At 35.9% G+C, this 15524-nt stretch overlaps 1 protein-coding gene across 2 annotated transcripts; it reads left to right on the top strand.

The window, feature by feature from the left end:
- Nucleotides 1–3798: 3798 nt before the first annotated feature.
- On the top strand, nucleotides 3799–5491 carry LOC130936680 (LOB domain-containing protein 20-like). Of its 2 annotated transcripts, none has more exons than XM_057866806.1 (2): nucleotides 3799–4271; nucleotides 4954–5491. In XM_057866806.1, exons 1-2 carry the CDS (start codon nucleotides 3903–3905, stop codon nucleotides 5362–5364), a joined length of 780 nt encoding a protein of 259 aa, XP_057722789.1. In that variant the 5' UTR covers nucleotides 3799–3902; the 3' UTR covers nucleotides 5365–5491. The 2 variants fall into 2 exon arrangements, with proteins under 2 accessions (XP_057722789.1, XP_057722788.1); XM_057866805.1 differs by having other exon boundaries at nucleotides 4942–5491.
- The last annotated feature ends 10033 nt before the right edge of the window (nucleotides 5492–15524 follow it).

Here is a 15524-nt window from a genome sequence, read left to right as displayed (position 1 = left end):
TATCATCTATTTGGTTATAGTGATCTTGTAACTATAAATTTGTCATCATGCTAAGATGCAATGAAAGAAATCATAATATGCATTTAGGTTATCCATACAATTTACCATACAATTTGCATGATTGTGAAATTAGGAATTCATCATGACAAAAAAAAATTACAAAAACTTTATATTTTGTTAGAGGGAGTAAAGCTACATCGTTTAAAAAATTAGTATATAATTACTATACAATTAGCTAAACAAAGAATAAATTTTTAGCTGCTACACTTGGATTATGTTTTTTCACTTCATCCGATTCATCAACTATCTCAAATTTCTCTTCAATCAGTTCAAATTCATCAATCATTTTAAAGTAGACTTTTTGCAACTATCCATCTGCAACCATAAGCAAAGACACATATGCAATCATAAGCAAAGAAATATTTATCTAAAAAACAAAGAAATAGCCATCTAGTGACAACTATAAAAATAAAGAAATATCTACTTTTAAAAATAAAAGAAAAGGTTAAGTATTGTTTTCATCCCTAACGTCTTGGGTCAAAACCAAAATCGTCCCCAACCTTTTTTCGTTATTAAAATCATCCTCAATGTTCAAAAATGCTTTAAAATCATCCTTTCTCGAATTCTTAGACCAAAATACCCTCATCATCATCATTCTCCTCTACACCTTCCTCACCCCATCACCTCCACTGCCACCAACATTACCACCAACACCAACACCAACACCAACACCAACACCACCAACACCAACACCAATACCAACACCAACACCAACACCAACACAAACACCACCACCAACACCAACACAAAGAATACCAAACAACAGCAACAACACCAAACAACACCAGACCAAGAAGTAGAAACAGAAAGCTAGAAAGCAGAAACAAGAAAGTAGGAAAGCAAGAAAGCAGAAGCAAGATGCAGATGAAGCGGCGAGGCAGAGGCGGTGGCAGTGGCTCGCGTCTCCTCTCTCCCTCGCGATCCCCAATAGCGACGGCCACGACGACGGCGACGGCGGCTCCAAGCTTCGCCGCCGCCGTCCCTCTCCCCCCTTTCCCCTTCCCCCCCTCCCCCCGCGTCCTCCCCCCCACACGTGTCCTTTCCCCTTTCCCCCTTCGTCGGCGTCGTCCCCCCTCCCCCTTCCCCTTCCCCCTTCCCCCTTCCCTCTTCCCCTATCCCTTTTCCCTTCTCCCCTGCCCCCTCGTCCTTCCCCTTTTCCCTTCTCCCCTCTCCCCTGTCCCCTCCCGTGTTTTCTTTTTTTTTATGACGATGAGGGTATTTTGGTCCAAGAATTCGGGAAAGGATGATTTTAAAGTGTTTTTTGACGTTGAGGATAATTTTAATAACGAAAAAAGGTTGGGGAAGATTTTGATTTTGACTCAAGACGTTAGGGACGAAAACAATACTTAATCCTAAAAGAAATAATTATTACTCAACCTAAAACTTTCTAGCTATCTAAATCTAGGAAATGTTTATAGAAGCAGCCCAATGCATATGGTGCCATTTCTTCCCCAAATTTGATCATAATTATTTCCAAAGTAAATATAAGGTCCTCATTCTCAACCTCATCCATGAGTTTGAAAATTTTTATAAAAAAATTAATTCAGCCCTGCTTGTTCAGTAAGACAAATTAATATATTGAAGATAAAATTTCTAGACACATACCATCAAGGAGCTGAAGAAAAATAGGACGGATTTTATTCAAATATGCAACAACATAGAAAAGAGATTAAATATAAATAATATCAACCACAAAGAGAGAAGTACTAAAACCAAAAACGAAAAAAAGGTACCACCTTTGCAAGCTTCGATGAAAGAACACAAAGCAAATACAGAATCAACTCGAACATAAAGTTCATAATCTCAAATTTTGGACACAAACACAGTGCAATATTTTTCGAAAATAGTTCTAGTCTAAGAAGTTAATATGGACATACTGTCATACAAATTAGCTTACACAAATCAAATTAAAATATGGAACTGCAAACAAATAATTTGTTTAATTTATAGCAAAGCCGACAGAAAGAAAATTGAAATTTTAAAACATAGAAAGATCGCAAAACCAATTTTTAAAAAAATCCAATAACGTAAAAAGAACACCCGAAGCCCAGTAAATGAAATAACTATTTACTCTGAAAGAAACAGAACTGAAAAATTAGGTTGCGTTTGTTTTCAAGGACAGGACACTGAGACATGGGCACAGAAACACAAAATTATGTTTGACAGATGAGACATGGACAGAGACATTGTGTCCAGGGACACTGAATTAGTGTATTTTGTGTCCATCCTAACAGGAAGGACACAAAGACACTAACAAGGGACACAACTTATTTTTTATTTTTTCTTTCATTATTCTTGTTAATTTTTTATAATTATATTTTTATTATATTTTTCTTCTCAATTTTTTAAATGAAAAAAAAAATGAGAATAAATTGAATTTTCATAATTTGTTCTAGTTTATCACCGAATAGAATATAAGAACATAAAATTTTGTGTCCTTGTCCTTTGTGTCTTGTTCTTAGTGTCTTGTTCTCAATGTCTTGTCTTGTCCTCTTCTTAAAAACAAACACAGCCTTAATGACACGAGGGACATAAAAATTGAAATAGCACTGCATAGAGAAGGTTACCGTGTTGATGGGCGTCCGTTGGGGGAGTAGGGTTGCAAGCGCGGTGGCGAGCAGGGCGGAGGCCATTGGGCAGCATATGGTGAGCATGCCTTCGATGAAGGGGCGGCGCGAACAATGGATGGTGCCACGGCGGCGTGGTAGAGGATGACATGAGGGAGGACACGCTCACTGAGGCGCGGTTGAGGAGAGCGACGCGAGGACGGGGTGCGGCGCAATGGAAAACGGCGAGACGAGAGAGAAAAAGGAGGCGACACCAGTGCTGAGGAACGTAACGTTCTCGAAGAAACGACATCAGCGCTGAAGAGAGAAGAAATGTTCTCGAAAAGGCGACGTAAGCACTGAGGAGGAGAGAAGAAAAAGGAGAAAGAGGAGGCATAATAACAACACAGAGAAAGTAGGGTTCATGGGAAGGATGGAAACAAAATAAAATTAGAGTAAATTTTGAATAAGATTATTCAAATTCTAATTTTTTAAAATAAATTTATTTATTTATTAAATAGTGTTGTTTAAGTTTGCAGGTTTAGTAATTAATTCCCTATACTTTTTCATTTTATAAAAATAAAACAAGAAAAATATTTTTTATTAAAAGAAAAAAAAAAGGCAATCTTGGAGAGAAGTGCTTGGGCATGAGAACTATATGCACGTCAGGTTTTACCATCCCACACGCACAGTCTACACAGTTCTTGTGCTTTCCCTCAAACACAACGTTTCAAGTAGTTTAATATGCAAATAATTTTACCATTATTATTATTATCATTGTTATTATTTTCGTAAAAAAACTAGAAACTAATTTTTTAATCAATAATCAGTCAATTTTTTTATATTATTAATCATTTGCATGATTGCATCAACTTGAATATACCCAAAAAATTATGTGTTGATAGTTGCATAATAAGATAGATTATTACACCTTATATTTTTTCCAAGAATATAAATTGAATTTTTACGATTAATTAATACATAAAAACAATTACGGTGAACACTCTTTAAGCACATTCGCAAGCCACTACAAGATTTATAAATCTATACTCTAATGTCTAATAATAAAATAATGGATGACATCTAATTTGTCTAAACTTTTCAAAGGAAAAGAAAAGTATGGGTTAAAATCTTTTTAATAAAATAGAATAAAGAGCTTAACATATTCATCTTGCCAACCCATTCACGAGAATAACGTGCACTCCTCCAAGATACACTTCATATAAGCATAAGCACCATTTTTCTCTCTGTTTTATTGTTTTCATTCTCTCGCTCTCTCATTGAGTCATTGTCAAGATGTCTGAGCGACAAGGTGTTGGTGATCATGGCACCAATTCAGGAACACGGCGAAAAGGTGCGGCCACAAAGCGTGCCATGGCAGTGGCAGCAGCAGCAACAGTGCCTCCATGTGGGGCATGCAAGTTCTTGAGGAGGAAGTGCATCAGCGGCTGCATCTTTGCGCCCCATTTTGGCTCCGACCAAGGTGCAGCTCGCTTCGCAGCCGTGCACAAGGTGTTTGGTGCAAGCAACGTGTCGAAACTGTTGTTGCATATTCCGGTGAACCGCCGCCATGAGGCGGTGGTTACCATATCCTATGAGGCACAGGCAAGGCTGTCTGATCCGGTGTATGGTTGTGTGTCGACCATTCTTGCTTTGCAACAACAGGTTTATTTACAGCAAAATATACATACGTTTTTGTATAAATAAATTTCTGGTGCCATATATATAGGTTTAGCTAATATGTGTCCAAGACTATTATTAATAAAATATTTTAAATATTTTTATTTAATAAATAAAAAATAAATATATTAAAAATTTAAATTTTTTATATTTTAAAAAAAATTAATTTATCATTGTCTTTAGTAGCTAATGTTAGATAAACCATATATATATATATATATATATATATATATATATATATAATCTTTTTTTATTTATAATTTATTTTTTAAGTAATAATACATTAGATTAAATAATAAGAATTAGATATTATTATTTTTATTTAATAATTTTTTTTAAAAAATTTAAGCATATAATGTAAAAAAATAATATGTAAAATAATATTATAAAAAATAAGAGTGATATTATTTTTTTAAGTAATAATGGGATAAATTAAAATATTGGTCTGAAAATAATGAAACAAAATAACTTCAACGATGAATAAAATTAAAACTTTTAAAATTTTATTAGACCAAAATTAATAAAAAATTATAAAAATCAAAATCAGAAAATATAATTAATATTTTTTGAAAACCAAAAATTATTTAAACCTCTTGTCTTTTTATTTTATTTTTATTGAATATTCTATAAATATGTAACAAACAAACGCCCTAAGACTCATTTTCAGGTGGCATCATTGCAAGGGGAGCTTTCTATGGTGCAAAATCAGCTGATAAATTCTAGGTTTGCATATGCAAATGTTCTTCATCAGTGCACACAACAGCATCAACATCATCATCATCATCATGATAATAATCAGCCAAACATGATCAATGTATCTTTATTGCAACAACCAGCATACTCCAACAATAATTCATCTGCTTCAACCAATAATAACCTTGTGAACATGAACACCTTCAATAATAATAATAATAACCATTCAGGTTTCGAGCTTGCAATGGAGGCGGCACCATCATCACCACCACACAGCTTTGAGCCTCTTCGGTTGTCACAGGAAAATAATGACGAGGATGATGAGGAAGAGAGCATCATTATTCCACAACTATTCAACCATGAGATAGTGCTTCACCGTCAATGACTCTTACCATTGTTTTTCTTTTCTTTGTCTCTAGTTTTCGGATCCATATATATTATAAGTAATATTATCGTTCACACTTTCATAAACGCAGTACAATGTCATGAGAACCAAAGAATCATCGATATATAAGAGGAATGCAAAATTATAAGATAAAAAAAATCTTCTAAGAATCAATGATCTTTTTAGACTGTTGGTTAGTGCTTGATATTCAAGAAATTAAAATGAAGCAGAGAATACGAGTTCCGAAAAAAGTTAAATAAGATAATGCAAAACAAGGGCAATGCTATGGTGATGATAGGGAAAAACATTATCACGCGAAGAGGTGACGTCCAATGGCATAGTTAGAGTTAGACAAGTGATTTTTGCTGGAACTCCATTAGGTGACCAACAGGGATTCAGTCAACTGGATCTCGAAATCTAAAAAAAAAAAAAATATCTTTTTTTCCTTTCTGATCCTAATTTAAAATTTAGCTTTAACCTTTTTTACTTATCCCTTTTCACTACCACCCATGTTCTTCTTCTCACCTCCATCAACGGCACTAGTTTCACTGCTCAGCCTCTTTCACCCGCCGTCTCTGTCGCCGTTGACGGGTATCTTGGGCACCGCCTCCGCTTACCACCTGCGCAGCCCGAGTTGCTCCTCCACTCGTGAGGACGCCGTCGTCATCAACACCACAACACAACCCTGCCGCTGCTGCTTCTCACGAAGGTCAACGCCGCCGAAGCACCGCCAATGCTGGTTCTCATGGAGGTTGACGTCGCCACGGGAGTCCTTCTCATCTGAAGGCGTCAACGACGCATCACCTCCTCCAGGCCACAACAACAACCGCCTCAATGTCCATGCCGTCCCGCCGCATCTCTCTCACCGCTGACTGTCACACGCCGCTCTATGCAATCATCCGATGTTCTCCAATTGGTTAGTATATTGTTAGGGTTTTAAGTAATAGTAGATGTTTCAACTTTGTTTCAGGGTTCAAATTCTTGGTATTCGTGGTTCTTATGTGATGCTCTTCTGATTTTTGTTAGATTAATGGATTTTTCGTTGATTTTAATTGTTGGATGTTTCTTCTGAAGTAGTTTGATATAATTTTCTTGTAACTTTTTTCTAATTACAGTTCATTGAGCTCCTTTAATTCATGTTTGTCTTAATGGAAATATAATAGTGTATATTGATTTTAAGGCCAAATTTTGATTTTGGACTTTCATGTCATGTAATTTTATTTAATTTTCATTTGACATTATGTATTTTTTACTTAGTTATATGTATGTTTGGTGTAACTTTGCTATTTTTAGTTATATGTTACGATGAGTTTATTGGTTTTTTATTGGTTAAATGCTACAATAAAAATACTATAGAATTAAATTTACCAAAAATCCATCATTACTAAACACCAATTCACTGTAATAAGATGTTGAATTAGTCATGAATGATTAGTATTTATTTATAACTATGGTGAATTTTTTCTGTTGTTGATCTAAGAGCAAAGGAAAAACTTATAAATGGTTGATCACATTGTTTGACATAAATTCTTAAGAGAAGGCTTGTTCTAATTTTTCAGGAGATACATAGATGGAGAAGAAATAAAAGATTATGCAGTATAGAGAAAGACTTGATAGGACCTTTGCCTCGCCTGATCTTTCAAATAATGAGATGCTCAAAAAACTTGTCGAAACCATCTTGTATATTCTTCAAGACAAGAAGTAGAATGTCACAACATTTCTTTGTGTCCTTTGAATTCATTTAGAAATAGTACTAGCTTGGTGAACCATTATTTTTAGTTAAATTATTCTTTTATAGGTTATTAAGATGCTTTGTTTGATTAATTAGCATACAAGGAGAAGTTGTTAGAAATGAAGACAACAGAGGTATTTAAATTTCTTGATATGTTAAGGAGTGTTTCTACAGATGATATCTTTTTATTTTTGTTAAACACTTGTTTTATTTTAACCGGTTAATACTTGGATGTGTCTTTAATAAATGTATCTTCTGTTAGATGTATCTTTTGTTTGAAACTTATTTGGATGTGTGGTACACGAAATCGTGATTCACACTTTTCACAACTCCGTGCAACTGACCAGCAAGTGCACTAGGTCGTCCAAGTAATACCTTACGTGAGTAAGGGTCGATCCTACGGAGATTGTCGGCTTGAAGCAAGCTATGGTCATCTTGTAAATCTCAGTCAGGCGGATTCAAATGGTTATGAAGCTTTGATAATTAAAAGATAAATAGACATAAAATAAAGATAGAGATACTTATGTAATTCATTAGTGGGAATTTCATATAAGCGTATGGAGATGCGTTATTCCTTCTGAATCTCTGCTTTCCTACTGTCTTCATTCAATCATTCATACTCTTTTCCATGGCAAGCTGTATGTAGGTGGATCACCGTCGTCAATGGCTACCATCCATCATCTCAGTGAAAAAGGTCCGGCTACGGGTTGCGTAGGGCTAATCATCTGTCGGTTCTCGATCGTGTCGGAATAGGATCCAATTATCCTTTTGTGCACTGTCACTGCGCCCAGCACTCGCGAGTTTGAAACTCGTCACAGTCATCCCATCCCAGATCCTACTCGGAATACCACAGACAAGGTTTAGACTTTCCGAATCTCAAGAATGCTGCCAATTGATTCTAGCTTATACCACGAAGACTCTGATCTCACGGAATGGAAGGCTCTGTTGTCAGGAAAGGCAACCATGCGTCGTGGACCAGGAGGCCAAGAGATACACACTCAAGCTATTGCAAATAGAACAGAAGTGGTTGTCAGGCACGCGTTCATAAGTAAGAATGATGATGAGTATCACGGATCATCACATTCATCAGGTTGAAGTGCGAGTGAATATCTTAGAATAAGAATAAGCTTGAATTGAATAGAAGAACAATAGTACTTTGCATTAATTCATGAGGAACAGCAAAGCTCCACACCTTAATCTATGGTGTGTAGAAACTCCACCGTTGAAAATATATAAGTGATGAAGGTCCAAGCATGGCCGAATGGCCAGCCCCCAAAACGTGATCAAGAGATCAAAAGATGATCAAAAGATGAAATTACAATATTTAAAGGTCCTATTTATAATGAACTAGTAGCCTAAGGTTTACAGAAATAAGTAAATGATGCAGAAATTCACTTCCGGGGCTCACTTGGTGTGTGCTTGGGCTGAGCATTGAAGCTTTTTTGTGCTTAGGCTATTTCTGGAGTTAAACGCCAGCTTTGGTGTCAGTTTGGACGTTTTACGCCAGAATTTTTATGCTGACTTGGAACGCCAATTTGGGCCATCAAATCTCGAGCAAAGTATAGACTATTATACATTGCTAGAAATCCCAAGATGTCTACTTTCCAACGCAATTGAGAGCGCGCCAATTTGGCTTCTGTAGCTCTAGAAAATCTATTTTGAATACAGGTAGGTCAGAATCCAACAGCATCTGCAGTCCTTTTTCAGCCTTTGAATCAGATTTTTGCTCAGGTCCCTCAATTTCAGCCAGAAAATACCTGAAATCACAGAAAAATACACAAACTCATAGTAAAGTCCATAAATATGATTTTTTCATAAAAACTAATAATTATATACTAAAAATTAACTAAATCATACTAAAAACTACCTAAAAATAATGCCAAAAAGCGTATAAATTATCCGCTCATCCATGTGTCTTTAATGAATATGTCTTCTGTTAGAAGTGTCTTTAATGGATGTATCTTCTGACTAAATGATTTTCGCAAACAGGGGTGTGCCTTTAATATGTGTTTTTAATAGATGTATCTATTGTTAGATGTGTCTTTAATGAATGTGTCTTCTATTTAAAAGTTGCTTAGATGTATCATTAATTTCATAACTACTTAAAATCAAGTAAGATTTAGATTTGCTTTGGCGCACCCTAATCTAAACTTTGAGTACAAGCCCCTACCTTTAGTAAAGAAGACAAACTTTTAATCAAGATTACAAAAAAAATGAAATAAATAATTATTTGTCATATGATCTGAAGATAATTGACTACAACCCAAAGTTCACAATTCATAAAACTAAGCAATAAACTTGAAGGTTATAAATTTGAAGTGCCAGAGTAATCTGTCAATAAATTTGAAGGTTATATGATTCTGACCGCCCATGCTATTTGATGACAGCAGAGTATTCTTCATATACATACCTGTAAATAATAAATCTTACTCAGTGCTAGAATGATAAAATCAAAACGTGAGTTAAAAGTGACTAACAGTTCTTAGATGCATCAAGAAAAGATTGTGCACCCTCATTGGGAGTAAATGCTTCTGCCAAATGCATTGGAAGTGCCGGAGTAATCTATCTCTGATCTAGAGGTATCCGTAATCCTGCATGAATACTGTACTTTGTTAGAGTGTCAAAAATATTTTGATAGAAGTTACAATGAAGGTGTTGTAGTTAATGCAACAAGAGTCCCGTGCCTTAATAATATATTATTGCGGTGCAACAATTTATTCCCAGATTAAATCATGTTATACATCACCCCTGAAAGCTAAAGCATGTTTTTATTGTATAAAAATATCAAAACTAACAAATAAGCATAAGCAAACATCATAGAAATACAGTTTGGATAAAGTCCTCACTAGTATATGATCCACTAATACAGATAATGAAATTAAATTTGAAGGTTATAAACTTTTGTAGTCAAGCACCAACTATATTCTAGAGTTAAGAAACATAATCATCAACCTGAACCACTTATCTTCACCATCCATGCTCTTGACAATATGGATCTCTGTTTAATATGAACTCACAACTTTGATCTACAACCACAAGACAAATTCCACTATAAAAACAACATTTTTATTTTCTTTCATGAACAACACATTTGAAACAGGATCTTGAAAATGTAGAAAACCATTCTTGTGATTACATGTCCTAAAAATCATTCTTGATTTTTAACTTTAAAAGCCTTGAGATCCTGAAAAAACACATGATATTACAAGCAATATCACAGTAAATGCAGAAAAACACTAAATCAACAAAATAAGAATAATATTCATTAGAAATAACAGAACACAAATCCCCAAAATCAACAAACAGTGAAAATTCCACAAGGACCCAACAAAAAAAAATCATGAATTTCGATACAGATCCAACGTCTGCCACCCTTATCATCATAGTTTACAACAGAAACAACATAACACCAACAAAAATTTCAAAAACAGTGAATGACATACTTGCTCATCCAAAATTCAAATATCATACACAAGCACTTGGACAAATAAAAAATTTAGAGAGGGAGATTGAACCATTGAGTGACTGTACCTGATTCGGATTCGAAAATAATGCGCCGGCATTGCTCTCTCGGGAGGCCTGCACCAGCAACCAAAGAACGGGTTGGTGGCATAAGGAGATCAACGTGGAAGGGCTGAGGGCACTGGCTCAGAAGACCTGCAACAGCAACCACTCATATGTGTGAAAGGGCTGCAGCGGCGGTGGCGACACTGCGAATCGTGACAAGAACGGCGATGCTGTGGTGGCGGGTGATGCGTGAGCATCTTTCCTATCTTTTTCTAGTGAATTTGCATTCAAATTTGTGAGTTTAATCAATATTTAAATACCTCTTAGCCAGTATGAATGCTACTTTGAGTTGTGTGCAATTCTGTTTATTTCAGGTAGCATTTCGGATGAATTTGATGGAGTTTTTGTAGAAGAAGAGAAGAAAGTGAACTATGTTGTCAACCCTGACCTCCTTGCACTCCAACAGAAATAACTTGAGCTACAAAAGTTCAATTGACATGGTTCTAGTGGCATTGGAAAGCTAACTTCTAGATATTTTCAATGATATATAATAGTATACACTTCTTCTCCAGAAATTTGGCCATACTGGCGCCTAACTTGGCTATTCCCAAGTGAGGCGCCAAAAGAAGGATTTACGTTGAGTTGCTTACTGCCAGGGTGGTGCCTAACTTCAGAATTCTAAAGTTAGGCGCCAAGACACAAGGGACTCCTCCTTATTTCGCTGCCATAGTAGCACCTAACTTGAGATTTTCCAAGTTAGGCGCCAGCCTTGAAGAAACCAAGTGGTCCCAGCGCCAATTGAAGCAAGCAACGAGTGTTTTAATTAATTTTGATTAAAACTTTAATTTATTTACAAATAGGAAAAGATATTATTTAGTTTTAGAAAATATATTTTACATTAATTATAATTAGATATAAAAGGGAAAAGAATCAGCCCTTCGAGCTCTTCTCTTCTCTCGAACCTCATTCTGCACTTTACAGTTTTTAGAATCCTTGTTTTCTCTCTGAACCATGAGCAACTAAACCTCCAGTGTTAAGGTTAGGAGCTCTATTTGTTGTATGGATTAATACTATTATTATTCTATTTTAATTACTGTTTTAATTTCAATTTCAAGAATTTATTTTCATTCTTCATCTTATGAATCTAGGTGGAAGGGAAGTATGACCCTTATTCTATTTGAGTTCTTGTGAATCTCGGGAGAGTTATCTCTAGAGGATTGTCTTGCTTGAACAACAGGCTCGATTGTGGTCCTCTAGAGAGTCTCACTTGAACAACAGCTTGAAAACAATTTCTCCTAAATTTCTAATTATCTGGACTTAATGGGATACGTGACATATAATCCTCTTATATTTAGATAATTAGGATTTCTGTGGCACATAAACTAGTTTCGAACTTAACCCTCTAATCGGAATCAAGTGACCGAGGAATTTGCGGTTGATAAAGGTTAGAGAAGACTAAAAAGGTTTAAGAAATTAGGGTTTAGTCACATATAGTTTGCCATAAATTGAATCTTGCATGATTAAAATAGTTGGTAAGAAAAGTTAATCCGAAAAATAAACATCTCTGAAACCTTAACTATTTTCTCATATATATTTCACAACCCGTTTACTACTTGCTTATTTAATTCTCTAAATTTACTGTTTAATGCAATTGGAACCCAATTACCATTTTCTACTTGTCTGACTATGTGAATCACTAAATTATTGTTGCTTGGTCCATCAATCCTCGTGGGATCGACCCTCACTCACCTGAGGTATTACTTGGAATGACCCGGTGCATTTACCGGTTAGTATGTGGATTATAAATTCCGCACCAGCGGGCTACAAATCGCAACGAGGTACTACAAATCACGATGAGAATGGCTTTGCGGTGGTCAGCGGCGCTGTGAATCACGAGGGAGATACTGCAGTGGTAGCAGGCTACAAATCGCGACGACGAGGGCGCTGTGGTGGTCGGCGGCGCTATGAATCATGAGGGAGGCACTGCATTGGTTGGCAGAAGGAGATCAACGTGGAAGGGCTGAGGGCACTGGCTCAGAAGACCTGCAACAGCAACCACTCATATGTGTGAAAGGGCTGCAGCGGTGGTGGCAACACTGCGAATCGTGACAAGAACGGCGATGCTGTGGTGGCGGGTGATGCGTGAGCATCTTTCCTATCTTTTTCTAGTGAATTTGCATTCAAATTTGTGAGTTTAATCAATATTTAAATACCTCTTAGCCACTATGAATGCTACTTTGAGTTGTGTGCAATTCTGTTTATTTCAGGTAGCATTTCGGATGAATTTGATGGAGTTTTTGTAGAAGAAGAGAAGAAAGTGAACTATGTTGTCAACCCTGACCTCCTTGCACTCCAACAGAAATAACTTGAGCTACAAAAGTTCAATTGACATGGTTCTAGTGGCATTGGAAAGCTAACTTCTAGATATTTTCAATGATATATAATAGTATACACTTCTTCTCCAAAAATTTGGCCATACTGGCGCCTAACTTGGCTATTCCCAAGTGAGGCGCCAAAAGAAGGATTTACGTTGAGTTGCTTACTGCCAGGGTGGTGCCTAACTTCAGAATTCTAAAGTTAGGCGCCAAGACACAAGGGACTCCTCCTTATTTCGCTGCCATAGTGGCACCTAACTTGAGATTTTCCAAGTTAGGCGCCAGCCTTGAAGAAACCAAGTGGTCCCAGCGCCAATTGAAGCAAGCAACGAGTGTTTTAATTAATTTTGATTAAAACTTTAATTTATTTACAAATAGGAAAAGATATTATTTAGTTTTAGAAAATATATTTTACATTAATTATAATTAGATATAAAAGGGAAAAGAATCAGCCCTTCGAGCTCTTCTCTTCTCTCGAACCTCATTCTGCACTTTACAGTTTTTAGAATCCTTGTTTTCTCTCTGAACCATGAGCAACTAAACCTCCAGTGTTAAGGTTAGGAGCTCTATTTGTTGTATGGATTAATACTATTATTATTCTATTTTAATTACTGTTTTGATTTCAATTTCAAGAATTTATTTTCATTCTTCATCTTATGAATCTAGGTGGAAGGGAAGTATGACCCTTATTCTATTTGAGTTCTTGTGAATCTCGGGAGAGTTATCTCTAGAGGATTGTCTTGCTTGAACAACAGGCTCGATTGTGGTCCTCTAGAGAGTCTCACTTGAACAACAGCTTGAAAATAATTTCTCCTAAATTTCTAATTATCTGGACTTAATGGGATATGTGACATATAATCCTCTTATATTTAGATAATTAGGATTTCTGTGGCACATAAACTAGTTTCGAACTTAACCCTCTAATCGGAATCAAGTGACCGAGGAATTGGCGGTTGATAAAGGTTAGAGAAGACTAAAAAGGTTTAAGAAATTAGGGTTTAGTCACATATAGTTTGCCATAAATTGAATCTTGCATGATTAAAATAGTTGGTAAGAAAAGTTAATCCGAAAAATAAACATCTCTGAAACCTTAACTGTTTTCTCATATATATTTCACAACCCGTTTACTGCTTGCTTATTTAATTCTCTAAATTTACTGTTTAATGCAATTGGAACCCAATTACCATTTTCTGCTTGTCTGACTATGTGAATCACTAAATTATTGTTGCTTGGTCCATCAATCCTCGTGGGATCGACCCTCACTCACCTGAGGTATTACTTGGAATGACCCGGTGCATTTACCGGTTAGTATGTGGATTATAAATTCCGCACCAACGGGCTACAAATTGCAACGAGGTACTACGAATCACGATGAGAATGGCTTTGCGGTGGTCAGCGGCGCTGTGAATCACGAGGGAGATACTGCAGTGGTAGCAGGCTACAAATCGCGACGACGAGGGTGCTGTGGTGGTCGGCGGCGCTATGAATCACGAGGGAGGCACTGCAGTGGTTGGCAGCAATGCAAATTATGAGGGGTGACGACACTCTTGAGGGACGACGACGATGAGAGTAGTTCAAGTGGGGGTGAGGCGAGATCTATCGCAGAGCGTTATCCCCATGGGGAAGAGGAGAATACGAGATTAAGGGGTTGTTTTACTAATCCTTATAATTCAAAATGGTAATTAATGTTGATTATTTAGATTTAAAAAAATTTTAAATAAATAATTATTAATTATAGTTGTTAAAACTTGGCTGATTGTAGGTTGTCTCCCAATACTTATTGTTTTTGTTGATTTTTATGCTAAAAGAGGATAATTGCATTGAGGTTAAATGTGACAGGCTTCTTTGCAATAATACAAAATGAAAGTTTTGAATCAACCAAGTCCTAAAGTCCTAAAGAGTGCTCGTGAGTGGTGAGAAGAAAAAGGAAGTATAATAATGGTAGGATGACTTAGCTTGTATAAATAAAGAACAACAAAATGTAAAAAAAAAAAAACAGAGTTAGATCAGATTATTATAAATTCTTTGGTACATGAATGAAATGGCCATTAGATGAAGTAATTTGGATTTTTTTTAATTTGAAAAAAAAAGTCTCCCCTCGATCATACGCACGCTCCTCTCCTTTCTCATAATCCTGAAACACTTGTGTCAAAAAGTAAAAATTACCTCTTCTTCTATTCGCAGGTGCGACAACACCCATTACTATCTTCGTCTACAATACTTACTATCATCTTTGTTGCGATTCTCCAAACTCGCTATAATCAAACAAGGATTTGTCATTGGTGGAGAAACCTAATTCTGATCCTTCAAGGACGAGTCTTTTTTTTAATAAATAAAAAAAATCTTTTATTTACAAAAATATGTAATTTGTAACGTTTTTATGAATTTTCACTCTATTACTTATCTCGTTTACACTGTAAACGAGATAAGACACGATATGTGAAACATGGCTATCTCGTTTACATTGTGTAAACAAGATATACACAATGTTATTTTGTTTACACTATAAATGAGATAAACGATAAGTTATGATGTTTACATTATAA

Source organism: Arachis stenosperma, chromosome 6 (assembly GCF_014773155.1).
Source record: "Arachis stenosperma cultivar V10309 chromosome 6, arast.V10309.gnm1.PFL2, whole genome shotgun sequence".
In the NCBI taxonomy this organism is placed as follows: Eukaryota; Viridiplantae; Streptophyta; class Magnoliopsida; order Fabales; family Fabaceae; genus Arachis; species Arachis stenosperma.
The sequence above is the reverse complement of the archived record's forward strand: the minus strand, read 5'-3'. Positions and strand labels throughout refer to the sequence as shown.